Source organism: Sus scrofa, chromosome 2 (assembly GCF_054392235.1).
Source record: "Sus scrofa isolate SSC_HxYL_T2T_F1_AM1 chromosome 2, Sscrofa_HxYL_maternal_Yorkshire_Landrace_v2.0, whole genome shotgun sequence".
NCBI lineage: Eukaryota > Metazoa > Chordata > Mammalia > Artiodactyla > Suidae > Sus > Sus scrofa.
The window spans coordinates 42,470,792-42,495,754 of record NC_139384.1 but is presented as its reverse complement, the minus strand read 5'-3'; the positions used below and the strand labels follow the sequence as shown (position 1 = coordinate 42,495,754).

Below are 24,963 nucleotides of genomic sequence, written 5' to 3'. Positions count from 1 at the left end.
CTCTCTGCATCCAGCTCCCTCCCATAGGAGACTGGGGCTAGAGTGGAGGTGACGTATCCAAGCTCTAACAGGAAGCAGGTCTGGGGAGGGCTGGGGCCTGGCAGCCCTAGCTCCTTGCCTTTACCAATTCCACACCTTGAAGGAGAGGCAGCCCAGCAAAGAACACTTGTGGCCCTGGGCTGTGGATGCTGCCAACATTGCCTTGTGTTGGCACTTGGCTTGTGGTTTGAGGGGATATTGAAGGCTGTCGAAATGTCTGGAACCAGCGTGGTTTCTACTTGGTGTGCTTTGCTCATCTACCCATTTTACATTTTCCTTCGTATCTGAGCTCTGGGTTCTTGTCTGTCACTTCTGCCTGCTTTGGGATCAAGGGTAGGAATGAAGGATCACCATACCCCTGGTACCTTGCGTGGTTCCTGGCACACGGAGGGCTCTGGCTGATAGGGTGAGAGAAACAAAATGGATTCAAACCCTCAGCTTGGGACTCAAAAAGTCAAGTTTGGGGGTCTTGAAGAAAATAGCATATGTTCCATAGAATTCTTTCTACCCACCCATTGGCAAAAATAGGGGAAGGTCATTTTCTTTTTTTTTGTCTTTTTGCCTTTTCTTGAGCTGTTCCTGTGGCATATGGAGTTTCCCAGGCTAGGGGTCGGAGCTGCAGCCGCTGGCCTACGCCAGAGCCACAGCAACGCAGGATCCGAGCCGAATCTGCAACCAACACCACAGCTCATGGCAACGCCGGAGCCTTAACCCACTGAGCAAGGCCAGGGACCGAACCAGCAACCTCATGGTTCCTAATTAGATTCGTTAACCAATGTGCCACAGTGGGAACTCCGGGAAGGTCATTTTCAAGTCTGATCACTTATAACTCCAGTTGGCCGTGGTATGACCACCAGTAGAGGACGTATTATTGAGGAGAGAAAAGGGACATGGCTGCAATCTGGGTAGGAAAGGATGCTTTTGGAGTTCCCTTTGTGGCTCAGCAGTAACGAACCCAACTAGTATCCATGAAGATGTGGGTTTGATCCCTGGCCTCGCTCAGTGGATCAAGGATCTGGCATTGCTGTGGCTGTGGTGTAGGCTGGCCGCTGCAGCTCTGATTCGCCCCCTAGCCTGAGAGCTTCCACACGCCACAGATGTGGCCCTAAAAAACAAACAGACAAGAAGAAGAAGAAGAAATGATGCCTTTGTGTTGATGGTTCTGAGGAGGCAACAGAAGCATCTTCTTGCTATTTCTCTAGATGTCCCAGCCAAATAATTTACTTTATTTTTTTATTTTATTTTTGTCTTTTTGCCTTTTCTAGGGCCACTCCCGTGGCATATGGAGGTTCCCCGGCTAGGGGTCTAAGTGGAGCTGCAGCCGCTGGCCTACGCCACAGGCACAGCAACTCAGGATCTGAGCTGCATCTGTGACCTATACCACAGCTCATGGCAACCCCGGATCCTTAACCCACTGAGCGAGGCCAGGGATCGAACCGGCAACCTCATGGTTCCTAGTCAGATTCGTTAACCTCTGAGCCACGACGGGAACTCCCAGCCAAAGAATTTATAGGGCATAAGCATCATATGCTGTTTCAGATTTTTTTTTTTTTTTTTTTTTTTTTAAGGAGAAGAAAACCAGCCAAGTCTGGGCCCCACATCCCTTTTAGTTTCCTATTATAGAACCTGGGGCAGGACGAGGCCCCGGGGTTTTTCTGCTTGTTTCTCAAAACTGTTGAACACAATACTCTTTCCACTAAGACTTTTGGGGCAGTCCTGGAGTAGTGTTGGCAGTCTTACAAGGCAGTGTGAAGGTGAAGTGGAGTGGGGAAAATCGTGAAAAGAAGAGATGCTGACTTAATGTTCATTTATTCTTCTGGTCATTCATGTAAAAATCACTCATTCACTCAGAAAATGAAATCTAATATTGTCCTAAATGTCTGAGGAATGCTTTGTGCCCCCAAAGAATGTCTTAGAATTAATTAGGTTTTACTGTTTAGTTTATTGAAGCTTGAATTTTAAACCTGTGTTTTCTTACAAATCTTATCTATAAGTCAGGTATTTTTGTATAAGTTAAGAACGTTTCCACTTATTATTTGATTTGTACTTTATTAATTCAGACTTAACAAATTGAATGTAACTAAATTAGCACTGTTTGCCAACTTGGATAATTAAGTTTCCGTAAGTATTTTAGATTGCATTCGCCAACTTACCATACCTGGTTTCCTCGAGCTCTTAAAAGGTTTGGTGGGATAGACCTCAGGAACCTAACAGCAAAATCTTTCTAAGCATTTCAATAACTCTTGCAAATCAAATTATGACATTTGCAACTTCAGTTTGTTTAAAGCATTCCAATTCTTTCTATAGTCTGAATCCAGTTCTTTAATCCTTCATCTTAAAAATCTCAAATCAGCTATCAGTGCTCATGTAGATTCAAATCCTAAGACCATTTTCTTTTTAGATTCCCTAATATGCGATGAATTTTTAAAAACATTATCAGCGTGTAGATTATCCCAGTGATCACAAAGCTTTCGTCCTCAACGTCAGTATGAAGATTTATTTCAGGAGTTTCCATTGTGCCTCATCAGGTTACAAACCTGACTAGTATCCAGAGGATGCAGGTTCGATCCCTGGCCTTGCTCAGTGGGTTAAGGACCCGGCATTGCTGTGAGCTGTGGTGTCGGTCACAGACACAGCTCATACCTGGCATTGCAGTGGCTGTGGTATAGGCTGGCAGCTGTAGCTCCCATTCGATCCCTAGCCTGGGAACGTCCATATGCCACAGGAGTGGCCCTAAAAAGAAAGAAAGAAAAAGATATAGTTTATTATCTCCCTTCATCTTTTTAAACCTTTCCCATGATTTAAAGTCACTTACACGAACTAAGGGGAGAACATTTATCCTCTTAGGTGGCTTAAATCCACCATACATTTTTTCTCAATCAGATTCAGAAGCAGGATGCAGGAAAGGTCAAATCATATTCCAGAATGACTGTTCTGGAGCCACGGTTGAATACACCGTCGTTCTTTCTGCCATGTCATCAGGGTCCCTCCAGCCTCTCAGCGGGAATTTTCTTTCACTGCACTGCAAACACAAATCCTCTGTGTTTCTTTCAAGTTTCCGTCACAATCAGGTTTTGTAAGCTCTTTCAACACTTATTGCCTGACTTGGGTCAATGGACTTTTGCACCCCATCCCAGGTTGTACCTCATTGCCTTTGCCACTTGATTGGATTCCACTAATGTTCTTACTGCCTGAATGAATTCTGCATGCTTTCCACATTTTTCCCGTCTGACTCGCAGCCACATGTCTGAAGTTGTTTTACAAACAAATTGCAGTGCCCCACTAGTTAGCATGAGTATACAAGTGACAGAAACTGAGTTTTGAGCAAAAGAACAGAATTTATTAGTTCTCACTGTTTGGTCTCCCAGAAGTGGCATTTGGTTTTTGGTCTGGCTGGATGCAGGCTTGCTGAGATGTCTGTCCTCTTGCCTCTGCTTCCCTCCAGGCTAGCTCCCTTCTCAGGCTGGTGAGGAAGTGGCCAGTGGTAGCTCTAGGCATCCTTTGCATTTCTTCTGAAGTTGAGTGTCATTCTCAGCATCTCCTGTGTGGGGAGTGCTACTTTAGACAGAGTCAGTTTCTTTCTTTCTTTCTTTCTTTTTTTTTTTTTTTACAGCCCCTCTGTGGCATATGGAAGTTCCTGGGCTAGGAGTCAAGTTGGAACTGCCAGCCTACGCCATAGTGACAGCAATGCCGGATCTGAACCGCATCTGCAACCTGCGCCACCGCTTGTGGCACTGAGCGAGGCCAGGGATCAAACCTGCATCCTCACGGATACTATCCTGGGTTCTTAACCTGCTGAGCCACAACGGGAACTCCCAGGCAGAGTTAAAGGGATCATGCCAGTACGTCATAACTGTTAAGAAGTTTATGGACCCCGTGAGTCTCTAAGAGGGGGACAGAGGAGCCGGTATAGCCCACATTCTCTTGTTGAGACTGCATCATTATCCCAGAGCATCGTATGGAACCTTCCTTAGTATACATCTTGGAACTCGCTGACCATGATTTAAGTGGCTTATGACCAATTATAACACCCCGAATTTCAGGGAAAGGACAAGTTGGAGCTAAGTGATTTTCTATCTAGATAGACTCACCAAGGTCCCAAAAGATCCAGACGTGAGGGAGACGTGGCCAGTTTTCCAAGTGCGGGGACAGGTGTGGCTTTTGGCGCACAGACAGCTCTGGACTTCCTTCGTGTCCCTGCCCCTTCATCCTCCTCCTGAGCTTCCCACTCCTACTCCTCTGTGGGGTGGATCATCAGATCTCCCCTCCTGGGCCGACTCGGTTATGAGGACTTCCTGTAAACTCAGGATGGCCCTGCGATGCTCTAGGCACCTTGTGTGTGATATGTGCCACATGCTCCTCTGGAACAATTATCTCAACCTCGAAAGGCCACAGAGGAAGAGCAGGTACGGACGGTTTCAAAGCAAAGAGTCTGGGGCTTGGATGCACGGGCATCTGTTCCTAACTTCCCTCCTTCCTCCTCTCCAGCCACACGCCTCTCCTATCCCCTTTCTTTCTCGCCAGATGATAGGAACTTTTAGATACATTAAAGTGCCAACCCCAGACAGCAGATGCCATTGAACACTCATGGAATTTTCTTTTCCTTGTGAGAGCAGATTTGAGTCCCTGCCCGCCTGTTATATCATGCTTTTCCCAGCAGAGACTCACTCAGTCACCAGCCCAGGTGGTGTCATCTATGTATCACCCATAAGGCAGCTGAGGCCTAGAAGTTGTGACTTGTCAGGGGCTGAAGTGGGAGGGAGCCAGGCTGAGAATCCACTGCTCTTGGTGCATTTGCATCAGAACTTGCCCCGTCTGTCCTGCACGAGTTCAGCCGGGAGGCGTTTAATCACGTACTGGGTGTCTGGAGATGGAGGCCACGTAAGACTCGAAGTGCTGCAGCAGCGCCTGGAGGTGGTGGTGAGGGGAGGTGGGCTTCGGGGTCAGAGAGGGTCTCACTGCCAGTTCTGTCTGCAGAGAGCCCTGGAGGGTAGCTCTTGAAGCCTCAGTTTCCACCTAATGAAGAAAGGGCACCTGTTGGGAATAGGAGCATTGCTGGGAATATGTGCAGACATTTTTGAATAGTTGGCACGTGGCAAGTGCTCAGAGAATGGCTGTCATGGTGAAAGATCAGGACAAAGGCCAAAGGGAGCACATGTTGTGAAATTAGTTCTGTATCTTTTTTTAAAAAAATTATTTTACTGAAATGGGAGGTCCTGCCGTAGCACAGCAGAAACAAATCTGACTAGGAACCATGAGATTGCGGGTTCGATCCCTGCCCTCGCTCAGTGGGTTAAGGATCCAACGTTGCTGTGAGCTGTGGTGTAGGTCGCAGATGCGATTCAGATCTGGCGTGGCTATGGCTGTGGTGTAGGCCGGCAGCTACGGCTCCGATTAGACCCCTAGCCTGGGAACCTCCATATGCCGTGGGTATGACCCTAAAAGACAAAAAAAAAAAGTTTTATTGAAATAAAATAAATTTACAGTGTTGTGTTATTTCTGCTGTGCAGCAAAGTGATTCAGTTACAGATACATATTCTTTTTTATATTCGTTTCCATTATGGTTTATCAGAAGATATTGAATATAGTTCCCTGTGCTGTACAGTAGGGCCTTGTTGTTTATCCAGCCTATATATAGTAGTTTGTATCTGCTAACCCCAAACTCCCAATCCATGTCTCTCCTCCCCTCCTCCCCCTTGGCAATGACAAGTCTGTTTTCTACAGACAATTTTGCATCTTAAACCCAACTGCAATGTGGGCTGAATGACCCTGGGCAAGATGCTTGTTCTTTCAGCCTTGATCTCTTTATCTTCCCACTGGGGAGCATGATAGGTCTCTTGCAGGTGCAGTGGGAAGAGTGGAGAAATATATGATGTATCAGAAGCACCTGGCACAATGCCTGACACATGGGATTGCACTTGTTACTGTCACTAAGCAGGCCCCTGTGAGTACCTGGAAAGTAAGACAGACCTTACTGTGGAGAACAACTAGAGAACTGCAAGAGAATATAGAATGAACCCAAATGCGGAAGATGGTATGGGAATTCAGAGGAAGGGATGGTGAGGGTGGGCCCGAGTATTTCGGAGAAGCCCTTCAAAGAGGATTTGGAACCGGATGGAGGCTTGGCCAAGGCAGTGGAATCACAGGAGGGAAGTCGGCTAAGCCTTGGAGCTGTGGGGCCCTCTAGCTACCCACCCCCACCCTGCCCCATGAGCTCATCCTCAGCAAGCTCCCTTCCTGCCTTTATCCCCCTTCTTGAGAACCATCTCTGTGCATTTCCCCTGCATTTGTGCGGGACCCTCCCGGTGGGCTTGGAGGCTTTGGGAGCCAAATCTGCGAGCCAAAGGCAAAGGCAATGAAACCTGTTTTCATCAGGTTTTCACGAAGCCTCGTCTTCCTGCCTGATCCATAGAGCACAGGCAGGCACCTTGCAGGCTGGTGGAACCATCTGGAACTTCCTTTTGATTATGTGGAAGGGTATGGGGTGCTCCTGGCTTTCTGAATCTCCAACACTGTTGTTTGTTTTTGTTTGTTTGTTCTGGTGAGATAGAGTTAGTGTATGATATTGTCTAAGTTCAGGTATACAACAGACTCACAATTTTTAAAGGTTATTCTCTATTTATACTTATTAAAAGGTTGGTTATATTCCCTGTGCTGTACAGTATATCCTTGCAGCTTATTTGTTTTATACGTAGTAGTTTGTACCTCTTAATCCAATACCACTGTCTTGCCCCTCCCTTCTTTCCTCTCCCCACTGGTGACCACTAGTTTGTTCTGTGAGTCTGTTCCTATTTTGTTATAGTCATTAGTTTATTTTTTTAGATTCCACATATAAGTGATATCTTATGGTATTCGTCTTTCTCTTGCTGACTGACTTAGTGTAGTAACCCATCCCTGTGGCTGCAAATGGGCTGATTTCATTCTTGTTCATGGCTGAGTAACATTCCATTGTACATATGCAACACATCTTCTTAATCTTTCACCTGCTGATGGACATTTAGGTTGCTTCCATGTCTTGGCTGTTGTGAATAGTGCTGCTAGGAACGTTGGAATGCATGTATCTTTCTGAATTACTGTTTTTGTTTTTTCAAGTATTGTGAGTCACTCAGGAATGGGATTGTCCTGACACTGGCGTCTCTGAGGCATCAGGCTGCTACTGGGCAGTCCTTTCAGCAAGGCACACTGTCGAGGGTTAAGTCAGTGCTTCATCCCTACACAGCCCTGGATGTAGATACTGGCCCTGCCCCTCCTCCATGTGACATGCCAGCCTCCCGAGGCTAGCCCAGTAAAGAGGGTGGCTCTGGAGTCAGGATGACTGCATCAAGTCATGCTGCATCTCTTCCTGTCTGACTTTGTGCAGGGCATCTTACCTTTCTAAGGCTCAGTTTCTCCACTTGTACAATAGAAAAACAATACATTTTCCCACTTGATCAAGTAGACCGGTTGTTGGAAGCTTACTTTGTAGGCTGCTCAGCTTTGTGCTCCCATGTGTCTAAATTGGCAAGTATTCATTGAGCACCTGCTGTATATATGCAGCCCTGCAGCCAGACATGAAAAAATGCAACAGGGTTCATGGGGTGGTGGCAGTACTGTGGGCAGAGGACCAAAGAAGGCCTCTCTGGGGAGGTGACACTTCAGATGAGAAGGAAGCAGGGACAGGTATCCAGGAAGAGGTAAAATAAATGCAACATCCTGAACATGAAAACTAGAGCCAATGAGTGATGAGGAGCAGCCCAGAGACAGGACTGGATCACAGGGTCCTGAGGGCCAGAGTAGGGAGTTTGGGTTTTAAGTCCCTAAGAAGCCATTGGAGACTTTTAAGCCATGGAGCATTAGATCTGATTTATATTTCACAAAGATCATTCTGGCTGCTGTGGGGAGAAGGGACAGTTAGGGTGCAGAAGAGGAGCATGGAGCCCAGCTGGCCTGTTGGCAGTGACCTAGGCAGAGATGAAGCCACTGGAACGTTGGGGCACTGGTCCCAGGAGGGTTGTGCCCACTGGGAGGGATGCTGCAAGCAGAGGTGGGAGGACCAGGTGGTGGTGTTGGGAAGGAAGAGGTGGTAGCGGAGGAAAAGAAGAATCACTGGAGATTCGACTTGCGTGGTGGGGGATGCTGGTCTCGGTGGATGTGGGGGTTGAAAAATGAAGAACTCTTATCTCTGACACATCTTGGGAGAGAGAGGAGATAGAAATGCCAGTGGAGCTGACAGGTTTCTGATGACTCTTGCACTTTCCTCCCCTTCGCTAAGTTCCAGGAATGGAGTCCAGAGAATTTGTAGAGCAGCTCTGCTTCCCCTCTGAGCCCCTGGGAAGGAGCCACTGCTGACTCTTTCCTCTGCATCCCTTTTCAGATCCAATCTCTCTCTAGGCCTGGGAGGTAGAGACTGGTCTTTGTAAAGTTCCCAGGATGAGGTTGAGAATAGGGTGGCTGTGTATGTGTTTAGCCACCTCCTGTCAGGGAGGCACTCTCCCTTCAGGGGAGGGTACACATCAGCCACTTCAGCCAACTGCCAGACGGAAACAGATGGATGGCACCCTTGGAGATGAGTCACATTAGAGGCATAAGAGCTTTGTCTGGGCTTTATGACACCAGGAGCCTTCGGGGATGGTCCACGTGTGTGTGTGTGTGTGTGTGTGTGTGAGTGTAAGTGTGTGTGTGTGTGTGTATCATCAGGCTGAGCCGGCAGGCGTGAGAGCTCGGCGCTCACTGTGTGTTTGTCTTGGCAGCTGGGATGACAGCAGCTCCGTCAGCAGCGGGATCAGCGACACCATTGACAACTTGAGCACGGATGACATCAACACCAGCTCTTCCATCAGCTCCTATGCCAACACGCCTGCCTCCTCGCGCAAGAACCTGGATGTACAGGTAAGGAGCAGGATCCCTCCCAGACTCCTCCAAGGTCCCTGCTTCCGACCGGGTCCTCTACCTGCAGGGGGAGGGCATCCGGCAGTGGGGCGCTCCATCTGGGAGTGGGAGGCTTGCCTCTCTCACTGTAGTGGCCTTGGTAAAACGATGTTTCCTTTCCGGACCTCAGTTTCATAATCTATTTGGGGAAAGAAAAAAAAAAGATTTTGGAATCAGTTGGCCATTCTTTGCCTGGAGGCTGTCCCCATGGCACTGTGATCCCTCAAGAGATGGGTTTGGGACAAGGCTAAGAGCCCTGGCCCTGGAGACCACTGTGTCCCCACCAGAGGTTAGGACTGTGGGTCACAGCCTCCTGCCAGTGTGTTATACTGGGCCCACAGTCTCACGCTCCTTTGGAGCTGGGTTGCATGTTAAGGTTTTTTTTTTTTTTTTTTAGGGCCACACCCATGGTATATGGAGGTTCCCGGGCTAGGGGTCGAATTGGAGATGTAGCTGCTAGCTTACAGCACGGCCACAGCAACACGGAATCCGAGCTGCATCTGCGACCTACACCACAGCTCACGGCAACGCTAGATCCTTAACCCACTGATTAAGGCCAGGGATCAAACCCATATCCTCATGGATGCTATTCGGGTTCATTAACCCTGAGCCATGACAGAAACTCCATGATTGCATGTCAAGTTTTTAAAGTGCATTATTTCATGTGAACGTGAGCTTCTGGTTTCTCTTGAAAAACCAGATGTTGCTGCCTTGAGTCTACATTGTCCACATGGCAACAACCACCAGATGTCCAGGTGTCCGCCCCTTTGGGACAGGGCACCTATGCCTTGGGATGCTGACTGGCTGCACCCTCAAATGCCTGCCCATCCCCCAATGCCCTTGAGTTTCCAACCCCTGCCTTCAGCTCTGGGGTTGATGTTTCAGATGTGCTTCCAAAGCATTTCCTGTGGGCACAGTGACTCGCCCTCACAGCATCCCTTAGTGGTCAGAGAGGGTGGTTCTAACAAGCCCCTTTTACTAGTGGACAATGAGGTGCCATCCTCACGACTGGTCTCCACATTGGGACTGACCATGCAAGGATGGGTGTCACTGGCATGTGTGGACCAGAATCCTTTTCATGATGGGCCCCTCCCACCTGTAAGGGTAGCTGCCTTGGGTGAACCCATGTGACGGTTGATGGGAACAGTGTCCCAGAGGGACTTTGGGGAGGGCAGCACTGACACGGCCCCATTCTTCCACTCCCTCCTTCCATTATCCACTTCCCCTCTCACTCTGACAGACAGGAGCTGCTTTGGGAATCTCTTTGCTTTCACAGGCCTGAAAAAAAGGATGTGTCAGAGCGGGGGTGTAATTCTGTCCCACAGAAAAGGATACATAGATTGACTGCTTGATGAAATCTGTCAAGTGTTGCCTCTGGCGTTGCCTCTGACTTCTGAAGATTTTCACTTCAGCAAGAATTATTAATTATCATTGGTGAATGAGGGTGGGTTATGGTGGTTGTTAAGAAAATAAACTACCCAAGGAGTTCCCACTGTGGCTCAGCAGGTTGAGAACCAACCAGTACCCATGAGAATGAGGGTTCATCCCTGGCCTCGCTCAATGGGTTAAAGATCCTGCATTGCTGTGGCTGTGGCATAGGCCGGCAGCTGCAGCTCTGATTTGACCCCTAGGCTGGGAACTTCCATGTGCTGAGACTTCCACCCTAAAAAGCAAAAAAAAAAAAACCAAAAAACCAAAACCCCAAAGCCACACCACCTGAGTGATCACTGTTTAATTAATTAGGCACAAGTTAGAAATACCCAGCCACACTACGTCCCTACCACTAGCCAAGTGTTATAGTATCCACCATGTTCTTTTCCTGTCAACACTAATTTTTTTTTCAGGACTCATTCTAATGTCAAGGTAACAACAACAACCAAGCTTCTAGACTATTGTTAGACACTGAGCTGGGGAACTAAGAGAGAAGGATCGGCGAGACAGGTAGACAGACAGAATGGGGAGAGAGAGATCTATACATCAGTAGGGTTCTGTCCTCTTTACTTGCAAGATAGGAAGAAGCTTGCCTCTAAGACGCTCAGGGAGCCATCAAAACACTGTTGGAATAAGCTCCTTGTCTTTGTTCCCTTCCTACCAAGCTGGGGTTAGAATCTATTGTCCACGCTGATCCAGAGTAAACATCTGGGGTTTACAAATGATATATTTGAATTTGATTAATGCCAAGGCTCCCTCCTCTTTGACCAGCTCTTTGCTTTCATCTAGCAAATGTCACATCTGAAAAGCGTCAAGCATATTACACAATCCTGTCTTTGAATCAAGACCAGAAAGTTAATTTCAAGGGAGGGAAAGGGTTTACTGTGCACTGGGGGGTTTTTTGCTATAAAACCTGAGTTTAAAATATTTAAATGAAAATGAAGCACGTAGGTCTTGGAATAAAATAAGGGTAGACTTATGCCAGGAGTTACTGAGATTCCTACTGAGATTTTTGTTTCTGTTTCTTCAACTGAAACTTTGATTATTCCTTGAAATATTTTATCCTTTTTTAATGATTTTTATTTTTCCCATTAGAGTTGGTTTACAGTGTTCTGTCAATTTTCTACTGTACAGCAAAGTGACCCAGTCTCACACACACACATACACATACATACATTCATTTTCTCACATTATCCTCCATCATGTTCCATCACAAGTGATTGGATATAGCGCCCTGTGCTGTACAACAGGATCTCATTGCTTATCCACTCCAAATGCTGAGATGGCTTCTTTGGCATCCCTTTGTTCTTGTCCAGGGAGTGTCTGCAGGTATTTGAATAAACGGCAGCCTTCTTTCCTGCCTCCCCTAAGCCACTCTGAGGAGCACTAAGGGCCATTACTCCTCTCCCTGCAGTGTCAGGCAGGGGGAAGGTGTGCACTGCCACCTTCCCCAGGGCTCCTTCAGGTCCCCCTCAGTACTGCTTTTCCCGGACAAGCAGGCAGCACAAAGCCTCCAGGCAAGGCATAGAGAGGCAGGAGAGAGTGGCCCAGTGTGTCCCCTGGGAAAGCAGGGTGAGGACAGGTTACCTGCTTAGGTCTTCATATTGGAAAAGCTTCTGAGGAACAGCCAAAAGGAACTGCATCTAAGGGATAGGGGAGCTATTGTCTGGAAGCCTAAGGAACAGGCTCATTGAGCTGAGGGAGATGGGAGGCAGAGGCAAGGGCAAAGCGATCCTTGGGGACAGGAGTCCCCTTTGTCTGTGAGTGACGGTTTCCTCAAGGATGCTGAGAAGCTCAGAGAGGGTCCTCCCTTGGCCACATGGGCCCTGATCCTCAGCATCAGCCTCTGCTCGCTGCATCTCCTGTGCTGGTCACAGAACCCCCCTGCCTGAGGTCTGACGGCCCCTTGTCCAACTTTCCCCAGGAGACCTGGTGAGTCTGGTTGCCGTGTCAGGGAGAAGGTATGGTCTTTGAAGTCAGGGTTGAGCTCCTAGCCCTGTGACATCTTTGGATAGGCTCAGCCTCTCCCAGCCTCTGCCTCCTCATTCATAAAATCATGGCAGTTAGGCTTATCTTGAAGGGTGAGTGTGAGAGTGCTATAGACAAACTTTATCTACACATGCTTTCTTGGTGCCTAATTCTTAATAGTTGCTCACATGTTTTCATTTCTTTTCTTTCCTCTCCTTTCCTTTTCCCCTCTCTCCTTTCCTTTTCCCCTTTCTTTCTGCTTTCCTCTGTATAACCTATCCCTCCACCTCACTCCTCCATTCTTGTCAGGAGCCAAAAGTTGACTGTTCTTCATATATTTATTTTGTCTATAGTGTCAGAGCATTTTGTCTTTTTTTTTTTTTCCTTTTTGTCTTTTTAGGGCCGCACCCACAGCATATGGATGTTCCCAGACTAGGGGTCCAATCAGAGCTACAGCTGCCGGCCTACACCACAGCCACAGCCATGCCAGATCTGAGCCACCTCTGCAACTTACATCACAATTTACGACAATGCAAGATCCTTAACCCACTGAGCAAGCCCAGTGATCAAACCCGCATCCTCATGGATACTAGCCAGGTTCATTACCACTGAACCACGACGGGAACTCCCATTTTTGTTTTCTTGTCTGTCAAACATAGATACTAGCACAAGTTTAGAGGACTAGATGAGCTAGTAACGTGTGCAGGGGGACACAGTGCCTGACAAGAAAGGTGGCAGGTGATGCTCCTTATTTCTTCTTAATTCCCTCATTACTGGGACTCAAACTTCGGCCAGTTCAGCGTCTCGACCTGCAGGGAATGATATGGGCATGAAGAGGGCAGCATGGCTTCGAAAGGTTTGTGCCCAAGAGCAGGACAGACAAGTACCCTGTTCACCTCAATGCAAGACAAAAATAGGATAAATGACAAAAATAAGATTTTCAGAGGCAGGACCGTTGCTGACAGAAGAGCCACTGTTAATTGAGTCCCTCCACACTGAGCTCATCGAGTCCACCATCAGCTCCCTGGGACACCTGTTACCATCCCTGTTTCCTGCACAAGGTTGCAATCTCAGGGAAGTTCAGTCACGTCCTCCAGAGTCACACAGTGAAGAAGTGGCAGCACTTAGTTCTTAAGCTCGAGTCTGCCAGCCCTGAGCCCATGTTCTCCCCTGTCATCACGCCACATGGCAACACCTCACTCCTCTGTGCCTTGGTCCCGCTCCCTTGCTCTTAGAAGATTGGCCTCTCCTCTGCAGTCCCTGAGGAGCCTGGGCCCTTAGGGGAGAGCTCGCCCATCTTCCAGGCCTTAGCAGATCACCTCCCTCCCCCATCATCATCTAAATTGCATCAATGCCTGTATTTCCCTTTCAGATGTCTCACCCTTTTCCATTTATTTGTCAGCTATTTCCCATCCCCGCCTCTGGCATAGCATCACGGACTCCAGGAAGGGTGGGAACCAATCTTACTCACAGATCCTCAGACCCGCTGTGGTGCCTGGCAAACCAGGAGCATGGAGAAAATTCTGGTTGAATACATGGGGAGGTTTAGAGGAAGGAACACTGGCTGAGGCAGTTGGGACACAGAGCGAGTAACATGAGTTTTCGCTCCTCTGTACAAGTGAGATGAAGATAGTCATACTTGCCTGCTTACCATCCTGGATAGGAGGCAGTCGAGATCAGATGAGGTCATTTTGTTCAAGTGTGTTCACTCATTCACTCGTAAACTCGTCAGGCCTGCATTGGGCGCCTGCTGTGGGGATGCCTCTGTCCGTGTCCCTTGCTACGGCTGAACGATGAGCTTCCTGCAGCCCAGAAGCACTTCTGCCCTTCTCTCTCTGGTGCCTGGTACCTAGCAGGAACTTCAGCATATGTTTGAGGAATGACAGAACAACTGAAGGCACCCATGAGGTGGCGGAGGGGGGGAGAGGGAGGCTGTGGAGGTGACAGAGCTGACTGAGCTTGAGCTGCCTGTCTATACGTGGCTTTGGTCCAGTTCAGCCAGTGTATTTCGCTGCTGTTCATACTGCTCTTGGATGACAGGCATCAGGCCAGATTCTTGCCAGCGGGTCACTGTTCCTTCCTTCCTTGCTGGGGGTGCCCACTCCTGGCAGTTGTGTCTCATGGGAGCCGCCCTCAAGTGTGGCTGACCTCCCTTCCCCATTCACTGCACTGCTTCTCCCTCTTGAAACCTCAGACGGGCCCCAAGCCCCAGGGAGGCCCTCAAACCTTTCTGGTTATAGCCTTTCAACTGCGGCAAATCATTAACATCACACTTCTGTCCCCTCCTGGGCTCCACGGCCAGCAGGTCAGGCCTCTTCCAAAGAAAGCTGGCTAATTATATCCCTTGTCTGCACCAGATCCCACAAGAGGAGCAACGCAGTGGCATATAAATCGAGCTGGGGTGGGAGCAGGCACCCTCTGGCTTTTAACATCAGGGGGAAGTGGCTTTTGAGGATTTGCTTCCTCTCAGCCCCTCTCTCTCCCTGATTCGAAGGGAACATGCCGCCGCCCTCGCTGGCTTGCACTTCATGTGTTAGACGGTGGCGCTGTGCTAGATCCGAAGATCTCACTGCCGGTGGAGTGGTGGGGAGCCGGCAGAACAAAGGGACATGGGCTGCGAGGCAGGGAGCTGGGGAGAGACGAGGCTGTCAGAGTTAGAGCGGGCTCTTTGCCAAGGGGCAGAGCTGGTGCCTGCGTTCTTGCCACATCTCCGTCTGCTGGGTCCCTTCCATGGGGCTCTTTCCCTCTTTTTCTTTGGGCCCCTTTTCCTCTCCACCCTCACTCCCTTCTAGGACATACTCAGATTCTTTACTTTCATTGGACCCAACAAATCAGGCTTTCTAACAAGATAACCAGAGGACAAAGGCCCAAACATTATCAAGGAGTCCTCTCTCATCTTCCCCTTAATGTGTCCAGCACATGGACATTTTTGCTCAGGGGTGAGGGGCTCCCTTCACCTGGGGCTCGAGAAGGACTAATTCCGAGGGTCTCCTTCACAGACTGACGCCGAGAAGCACTCGCAGGTGGAGAGGAATTCCCTGTGGTCGGGCGATGATGTCAAGAAGTCAGACGGAGGGTCAGACAGCGGCATAAAGATGGAGCCGGGGTCCAAGTGGAGGCGGAATCCCTCTGACGTGTCTGACGAGTCCGACAAAAGTACGTCCGGCAAGAAGAACCCCGTCATCTCGCAGACGGGCTCGTGGCGGCGGGGCATGACAGCTCAGGTGGGCATCACCATGCCAAGGACGAAGCCGGCGGCCCCGGCAGGCACACTCAAGACCCCGGGAACTGGTGAGTCAGAGGCGCGCACTGTCTCACGTGCCCACGTGTCAGTTTCAAAACCAGAACCGTGGTCACTCCAGCAAGGACTTGATGTTTTTAAGTCCCTGTAAATGTGCAGGTATTTCTTCTTAAGGTTTAGACTCTGCTCATAGCTTTCAGAAAGGTTCATTATCCTTACCTTTTTCCAAGTGGAAGCATGTAAGCATGTGAGCCTCTTAAACTCTGAAGATGGGTTCAGCTGCCGAGGCATGTTGAATTGGTTTAAGCCTGTACTGGGTAAGAGCTAAGATACCCGGTGAAGGCTATTCAAGGGCATACGGTTACGAGCTGTAGCATGTTGAGCTCATGTTGTCTGTGAGGTAAGGCTGTGTATAAAACAAGGGCAAGTGTTTTTGCAGGAAGGTCAAGTACCCCCTGAAATGTTAGGGGCAGCTTTTTAATGGACAGAGGGAGAAAGGTCAATAAAAGGCAAGATTTCTCTCCCAGACATCAGTGATTGGCTGGCTTTGCTTTATTCTGGGTAAATTTAGACTGCTTTGCAAATGAGGAAAATCATTGACATCTCCTAAAAGGCTCACAGTGACAGTGGTAGATGAGATTATCTTTAGCAAAAGCTCTTTCCTCTGTCTCCTAAGGGGACTGCTTTCCCCCAGGAGAAAGCAAACCAGTTCTTTGGAGGAGGGGAGGATTTTAAACAGACTGAGCTGCGTGAACTGGTTTCTGGGTTTGCAGACTAACCTTGTTGATTTCCCTCTTAGGAAAAACCGACGATGCAAAGGTGTCTGAGAAAGGAAGGCTGTCGCCTAAAGCCTCCCAGGTGAAGCGCTCCCCATCTGATGCCGGCCGCAGCAGTGGTGACGAATCTAAGAAGCCCCTGCCCAGCAGCTCTAGGACACCCACCGCCAACACCAACAGCTTTGGGTTCAAGAAGCAGAGTGGCTCCGCCGCTGGCCTGGCCATGATCACAGCCAGCGGAGCCACCGTCACCAGCAGGTCAGCCACACTGGGCAAAATCCCAAAGTCGTCTGCACTTGTTGGTCGGTCCACCGGTCGGAAGACAAGCATGGATGGGGCTCAGAATCAGGACGATGGGTATCTGTCTCTCAGTGCCCGGACAAACTTGCAGTACCGAAGTTTGCCAAGGCCCAGTAAGTCCACCAGCCGGAACGGGGCTGGGAACAGGTCTAGTACCAGCAGCATCGATTCCAACATCAGCAGCAAGTCAGCAGGCCTGCCGGTGCCCAAGCTGAGGGAACCTTCCAAAACAGCACTAGGCAGCTCTCTGCCCGGTCTGGTCAACCAGACTGATAAGGAGAAAGGCATCTCATCCGACAATGAGAGCGTGGCTTCCTGTAACTCAGTGAAGGTGACCCCAGCAGCCCAGCCGGTGTCCAGCGCGGCTCAGGCCACTCTCCAGCCAGGGGCCAAGTACCCCGATGTGGCCTCTCCCACGCTTCGCAGGTAAGTGGGTAAATGGCACTGAGCGGAACTGGAATACACGGAATGTCATCCTGGATTAATAATTTCCTGTTTCTTAATGGAAGCAGCTTCTTTTTTCCTCCACTTCAGTCCTCAGGTGAAGCCGTTTGGTCAGATGCTGCCAGCAGTTTTACAGTCAGCTGCTCATTTTCCCCCACTGGCATACACCTCTGGGATCATTCGTCGTCCTGAGTTTGACCCTAGGTCCACCCTAATTAGCCACCACATAACTTCATTGAATGCTTCTGCCCGCGTTTCCTCATCTGTAAAATGGGGGTGATGTTACCTACCTGAGAGTTCTTGTGACCATTAATCTATGTCACCATATCTGACCCATAATAAATATTCAGTAAAGTTAGCTATTATTGAAGATGAGAGCCTATTATACCCTTAAATCTGGAAAGGGAGCTCAAAGTAAACAGACAGTTTTTTTTAATCTCTGGCTCAGATTCCTCATCATTATGCCAGACAGTGATCACGGCCAGATCTTTTTCCCAAATAGTCTAATATCCCCTGCATACTTTTTTATACTGCATGCATAATTCCAAATTAGTCCCTAAAATTTTAGCTTCCTAAAAAAAAAAAACTCTTAAAGCACAAGTGTTTCTGAAAAAGAGAAATTCATTTCCTATTACCTTAAAAAGGCATTTTCCCACATTTGCATACTGGGGAGAAATTTGTGCATGAAAATGTGATTATTCACTTTTTCTAACAGCTTCTTTTCAGTTTACAACTTTTACCTCTTCATAGTATCTCCTTTAATAGCCACTGGACCATCCTCAAAACTGCAGCTGCACAGGGCAGAATTCATCCTACCTACCCAGGAAACTCCTTGTCGTAGGAAAGCGCCAGTCCCAAAGATAGAAACTTTAGCAGTGAAAAAAATAAAAATTGTGTGCATATGTACATATTTGGGGATGAACAGGAATGTTTGCAAAGACTTCAGAAGCAGCATTCCACATGAAAGGTATAATGAAGCAGTTCACTGTGCTTTGTCTAGACTTGATTATTAGAATTTCAGTAATGATTATTTTTTCAAGGGCAGGTCCTATTGGGCTGCACTTTGTTGTTTTAACAGGTTGCCTTGTAAATGAAAATTTTCTCTGCTTCTTGCCTCAAGTCTTATATGTAATATTCGCTCTTTGGTATTATAGATTTCCTTTAGTAACTACAAAGGCATTTTACTAGACCCTTAGGCTAGTGTAATAGAATACTTGAGAATGCAAGCAGCCTCTTAGGCTCTGCATTGAGCACCTTTCAGCCCATTCCTGGCAATTACATTTTTCCTAAATCGTTAAGGTGTTCTGAATTCCCTCCCGTGTATCAGTATGGAGAAGAGGACTCTTAGGTGAAGTGTGATTGCTCCCTTGAAATGGTTTGAAGGACTAACAGACAATAGATTGGGCTTTCTCTGTGTAGTTACATGTAGGATGAATAATAATGCCTAAAAAGTCAGAAAAAGGTAGATTATGAGACTGATGCACTGCCTACTGCACTAAGGAGGCAACTAGAAGAAGGTGGATTAGCTTTTGGTTTCATAACAACTGGAAGTACTTAGCAATGGTGCCAGTTAGCATGTGGAGTAGGGTAGTGAGGTCCCCATCACTGGAAGTATGTAAGCACTCTCAAGCCAAGATTCTACAACAGGATAGTTCTTTCTCTATCACCAGGCAAAAAGTGTTCCTTATCTGTCACCAGACATTGTGGTGAAGGTTAATAATGTGTTCACTTATTTATTTTGATAATACTTGAAATATCTAAGGATTGTTTAGAGGACAGAAACCAAACACATTACTTTGGGTAGCCAGATGACAGGAAAACCTGCTTATCATAATATGATAATATGTAGTAGTATCTTCTCTTCAGAGATGCTTGTTCCATAGGGTTTTTAAATTTGTTTATGCTGGAGTATAGCTGATTTACAATGTTGTGTTAGTTGAAGGTGTACAGCAAAATAATTCAGTTATACATATACATATATCCATTCTTTTTCAGATTATTTTCCCATATAGCTTATTACAGAAAATTGAGTAGACTTCCCTGTGCTATACAGTAGGTCCTTATTGATTATCTACTTTATATGTATAGTCGTATGTATCTGTTAATTCCAAACTCCTACTTTATCCCTCCCCACTGTGTTTCCCCTTTGGTAACCATAAGTTTGTTTTCCAAGTCTGTGAATCTGTTTCTATTTTGTAAATGAGTTCATTGGTATCTCTTCTTTTCTCTTTTTTTTTTTTTCGATTCTACACATAGGTGATATCATATGATATTTGTCTTGACTTACCTCACTTAGTATGATAATCTCTGTGTCCATCCATGTTGCTGCAAATGGCACTATTCCATTCTTTTTATGGCTTAAGTAATATTGCATTGTGGGTATGTACCACACATTCTTTATCCAGTCTTCTGTGGATGGGCATTTGGTTTACGTCCCATGTCTTGGCTATTGTAAATAGTGCTGCAGTGAATATTGGGTGCATGTATCTTTTTATATTATGGTTTTCTCTGGATATATGCCCAGGAGTGGATCATATGGTAGTTCTATTTTTATTTTTTTAAGGGACCTCCATAATGTCCTCTATAGTGGTTGCACCAATTTACATTCCCCCCCCCCCCCCGCCACAGTGTAGGAGGGCTCCCTTTTCTCCACACCTTCTCCAGCATTCTTTGTAGAGTTTTTGATGATGGCTCTTCTGACTGGTGTGAAGTGATACCTCATTGTGGTTTTGATGTGCAGTTCTCTAATAGGGATGTTGAGCACCTTTTCATGTGCCTTTTGTCCATCTGTATCCATCAGAGTTTTAGTGGATAGAATGAAGCCCTTACATTACTAGAGCATGAACTTTAAGACCTTTGACTTTAAGACAATTTCTCCATCCTACTCTCTAGCCCTCTGTCAAGAGAAGAGGGAATCGTGTGCCATTCCCTGTATTCTGATAGCACGTTTTTGGTCCTGGGCAGTGGAGGAGATGACAGGGAAAAGCATTTGTGTGTGACTGTCACAGAGACACAGTTCACACACAGACTGTCTGGTCTGACACCTTGTGAATGTATCACTGGGTTTTGTGTGTATCACTGGGAAGTACTGGTTCTCTGGCTCTAAACGACGCATCTTCCAGGCTAGGCTTCCATGTGACAATAAATCTGTGAAGATACATTGCCCAGGCCACCTCCAGATCTAGACTCCTGTTCCTGATTATACATGTTTGCCTAGAGATCAAAGAAACCAAATCCTTTGGAACTGAACTGTCATAAATGGAGTGCCTGCTTTGTGCTGGGGGTCATGGATACAGAGGTGATTAAGACACAGCCCTTTTCCCTCTAGCTGTTTCCTGGGCAAGGGCAATTTTCTAGTTACTTCATTTATGGAAGGAAAAAGGAAGCAAGATCTTGGACCAGCGAGGGATAGGCCTGGAGAAAATTACTCCCCATCTCCCTTTTGGCTCAGATCCAGGGTCTCAGCTGTAGCCTGGAACACGAAGGTGAAGCCTTTGCAACACCAGGGCTCAGGCCCACTGTGTGGCAGCCTTTCCCAGTGGAGCCATTTCAGTAAGAAGGATCATGCCCCCACCCCAGGGACTCTGGCTGGCACTGTGCCCCACCTTCCTCTAACAACCCACCCTTGGCCTTGGGTGTTCAACCCACACAACCCTTTGTCTCTTCACAGACTCTTTGGTGGGAAGCCTGCCAAGCAAGTGCCCATCGCCACAGCCGAAAACATGAAAAACTCAGTGGTCATCTCCAACCCTCATGCCACCTTGAGCCAGCCAGGTAACTTAGAGTCCCCCTCGGGCAGCGGCGTCCTGAGCAGCGGGAGCAGCAGCCCTCTCTACAGTAAGAATGTGGACAGCACCCAGTCCCCTCTAGCCTCCAGCCCCAGTTCCGCCCACTCGGGCCCCTCCAACAGCCTCACCTGGGGCACCAACGCCAGCAGCTCCTCGGCCGTCAGCAAGGATGGCCTGGGCTTCCAGTCGGTCAGCAGCCTCCACACCAGCTGCGAGTCCATTGACATCTCCCTCGGCAGCGGAGGGGCACTGAGTCACAACTCCTCCACCGGCCTCCTCGCCTCCTCCAAGGACGATGCCCTTACCCCCTTTGTCAGAACCAACAGTGTGAAGACCACACTGTCTGAAAGGTTGGTGCCGTGCGCTTGGCTGCCTTTACCTCCCCAAAGACGCCCTTTCAAGAGCCAGAAGATTACGTTAGGAAGCCCAGAGGTGAATTCACCTTGGCTACAAGATTTCTCTCTGATCACTGCCATCTTTCCACGGGGCAGCCAGTTTGGGGGTGGAGTTAAGCCCGGCTCTGCTTCCTCTTATCTTTCTCATTGTGGTTATTCTTAGTGCGCGGAGCGGCTAGAAGTCTCAGGGGGCAGATCTCATACTTCCATGCAAAACGGCTTTCCGCCTTTGAGGTCCTTCCATTTTACTCTGCTTGTTTGTCCACGGCGTCTTTCTCCACCCCTCGTGGTTGCGCAGGCGCAGTAGGTGGCGGCGGCAGCCTTGGAGCGTGGGGGGCGGGGTACCCCTTAAGCAGCTAAGCAGATGCGCTGGCCCTCGGGGCCAACACAGTCCTACCGAAGGGCTGCGGGCCATTGTGATGGAAAATCAGGAAACCAGAATGGTCCTCAGAGCTCTGAGTCTCACTGCAGAAGTGAGCGATACGTGTCCGTTTTCTCCATGTGGGGAAGAGAGCCAGTATCAGCACTGGGCGTGAAAAGAATGTTCTAGTCGTTGTGTATAACAACCCCCCACCCCACCCCCTTCTTTCCCATCTAATATTCCTTCTCTTGTTTTCCACCTGCCTGGACCTCTAGCCCTCTCTCTTCCCCTGCCGCTAGCCCTAAGTTCTGCAGAAGTACTCTGCCCAGGAAACAGGACAGGTAATGATATCGTAGCCTGGAGACCCCACCGAGCCTCCTAGCTTCCTCTGCTTCCCCTGTGTCAAGCCAGATGTTTTGTGTGAGGCTGTTGGCCTGCGGCTGCCGCTTGTGTTCGTGGCCCCGGTGTACACTGTGATCCCCGCCCCCCTTCCCCCTCCCCAGACATGCCAGTGAGGGTCTGTCTGTTCCGCTGTCCACAAGCTCAGGAAGGGGTGGAGTGCAGCCCTCCCCGCCTTTCCCTCAAACCTGCCACCTGACGTGGGGCGGCAGAAGCTCTCCCTTGCATCTCAGCCTCCTTGTGGCATGCTCCCGCCTCCCAGCTTCCCCCCTTTCTCCCCTCCCCCTCCCCGCCCAGCAGCGATCTCCCACCCACCGTGAGGCTTGGCCCCCACCTTTGTCTCCCCAACCCCGCTCCCCACCTCCCCACGCAGCTGACGCTTCTCCCTCTCCAAGGCCTCTGCTGCAGCTTGGCGCTACGTCTCGCAGGCGCTTGTGCTCCATGTGCCCATTTCCTGAAATGATAAGACTCTGGAATGTTGAGGCTTGACACACACGAAGAGGCTTGTTGGCCCCCCAGCTGCCCTGTGGGTGGGCCTCTGAGATAGACATTGACCTTACATTTGTGGGGGAGCCGCTGGCTTGGCCAAACATAAAAAGCAGATGTTGTTTCATGCTAGGAAAATTTTTTAAAAATTAATGAAAACCCACTTCACCCCGTCAACAGCAAAAACTTTTGTTTTTGGCAGACTCGAAGACCAAGGCTTTAAACCTTGCTCTTTGGAAACCTGAATGCCTTGACTTTTATCAGCCGGCAGGTTATAACACGCTGGGCCCCTGCCCAGGGCCCAGCTCCTAGCTACGCCCAATGAGGGCCTCGAAAACTGAGAGGGACCTGGAATTCCCTTGTTCCAGATGAATTCCAAATATGCAGACTGCTGGCCTCTTGAAACCCTCCGAGTCCCTTGTCTCACTTGAAGTCATCGCCAGTGGCCCTTGGGGGTGGGCCGGAGCTAGTTAGGGCTGCAGGAAGCCTGGCATCTCCCTCTCCGAGAAGCAGTGGCCGGCCAGATGGGCGATTGGGCCGCCGAAGGCATGGGCTCTACGTCAAGGTGGGGGCAGCCCCTGAGTTTCGCTTTGACCCCGTTTGGAAAAGGAGGAGCCGCTGGGGCTGAGTGGCTCAGGCCTCCTGGTGACGGGGCTAGAGGGTGCCCGGGTGTGCGCGCGCGGCCTGGGTCTCCTTCCTTCCCCGTGGCTGTGGCTGTGTTGCATGCAGTGGAGCTCCCTGGTGAAGTGAGTCTCTTCCTCCAGATCCTCCTTAGCCTTCCCCTCCTCACATTGCCTGCTTCCCTTGTGCTTCTCTGAGGTTCTCATGTTTGTTTTAACTTTCCTACAGTGACCCGCACCTTGATAGGAATACTTTGCCTAAAAAAGGACTCAGGTATCTGTGTTTCCTCCTTGCATCCATGCCATCTGGTGTGGCTCTGGGGCTTGGCTGTGTGACCCTCTCATGGCTGGTGGGGGTGCGGGCTGGGCTGGGGTTCCCGCTTTGGCCACTGCAGCAGGACCCTTTGGATGACGGCTCCGCTCGCAACCCTCTCGTTCTCATCTCTCCATCTGTCGGCTTATGTGCTTGAGCAGAGGCTGTGCTCCTGCAGGCTTCCTGTGGTCTGATCATCTCATGACAACCATCCCGAGCAAGCCCGGAGAGCATTATTGCTGCCTCTGGGGCCAGTGGGTTTACTCGCTCATCACTTCGCCATGACCATTCTGTTCACGGGGCTGTCTTCCAAGAGAAAGGACGTGACTTGTAGCATGTTGATTTATCAGCCAGGACACGAGCAGAGGGGAGAAATATCCACCACCTCCCTCCCGATTTGAAGACATTTAACTTTTCGGCTCATAGGAAATTGCCAAAGACAGATGCTTTGCACTTGTCTATATATTCTAATCAAACATCCTGTCAGTTTTCCATGCTCAAGACATGGGTGTGATCAGTTTTTGGTGTAAAGGGGAAAAAAAAGACGACACGGAGCGAATGTCCTTTCATTCACTCTAAGACTTGGCTTGTTTTTGGCACTGGTCCTGGTGAAACAAGATGCTCTAAGTCCCATTGCTCACCCCATCCACCTCACTTTGCCAACCAGAGGAACTTCAGTTCTAACGCCTGCCCCATGATCTTAATGTCTACGGTTGCGGCTGTCATTCCTCCTGCTCTAAACACCTCATTCTTTATAGCATCGGCTTCACCCTGCACTAAGCATTCAGTGCTTTCGCAAACATGGAACTTGGAATGAAATGTTTCGTTGCTGTCATGTATGTCTGTAGTTAATAACCAGCAGCTCTTAAGGCTGAGAGCCTTTTGAACAGTAACAGGAGGTAGGTATCAATGCTTCCTTTCAATAGGAGTTCCGAGTAAAGCCAAATCTAAAAATCTGAAAATGAAAGTATTGGAAAGGCCCCCAACAGATGTCCCAAGGGAGGAAGGTCAGCACAGGGGCCTTAGAGCGGGGAGCAGTGAGGCCTTTTGAATTTAGCAGTTTTCATTATGCCTGAAAGGGCTGCTGGTCGGCACCCAGGCTAATGCTTAAATCATGGCCACTCTTTTTTTCTTTTCTGTTGTTTTCCTTTTTTGGCCGCCCTGAGGCATATGGAGTTCCCAGGCCAGGGATCAGATCCAAGCCACAATTGCAACCTATGCTGGATCCTTGACCCACTGTGCTGGGTGGGGCATTAAACCTGCCTCCCAGCGCTGCAGAGACACCACCGATCCTCTTGCACCACAGTGGGAACTCGTCATGGCCTCTCTTAACATGAGTTTGACATGGATACTCCACTGTTGCCCCAAGAGGAAGCTCACGTCTTTGAATATTAACATTTCGAAATGCTGTGTATATTTCTGGAACAGATCTATCCTATGAAAAGTGTGTAGCTCTGGCTTTTAAACATTGTTTTTTAAATAAATTGAGACTAGA

The 24,963-nt window shown here is 48.7% G+C and overlaps 1 protein-coding gene and 1 long non-coding RNA gene across 40 annotated transcripts in view; one reads left to right on the top strand and one right to left on the bottom strand.

The window, feature by feature from the left end:
* NAV2 (neuron navigator 2) overlaps positions 1-24,963 on the top strand; it is an 820,834-nt gene that overhangs the window by 729,799 nt on the left and 66,072 nt on the right. For 13 of the 39 annotated variants that reach the window (XM_085011754.1, XM_085011753.1, XM_085011755.1 and 10 more), the window contains 6 exons: positions 8,769-8,907; positions 15,345-15,636; positions 16,386-17,088; positions 20,777-21,244; positions 21,926-21,991; positions 23,385-23,429. In XM_085011754.1, coding sequence (XP_084867880.1) covers positions 8,769-8,907; positions 15,345-15,636; positions 16,386-17,088; positions 20,777-21,244; positions 21,926-21,991; positions 23,385-23,429 — 1,713 coding nt within the window. The remainder of the gene's footprint in view (positions 1-8,768; positions 8,908-15,344; positions 15,637-16,385; positions 17,089-20,776; positions 21,245-21,925; positions 21,992-23,384; positions 23,430-24,963) is intronic. The other 26 variants (XR_014837192.1, XM_085011759.1, XM_085011752.1 and 23 more) reach the window with 3 other exon arrangements.
* Positions 6,638-21,200, bottom strand: LOC146405337 (uncharacterized). The gene is made up of 2 exons (XR_014837227.1): positions 21,023-21,200; positions 6,638-9,085 (listed from the first exon to the last, which is right to left on the bottom strand). It is a non-coding gene; the product is annotated as an uncharacterized LOC146405337 (long non-coding RNA).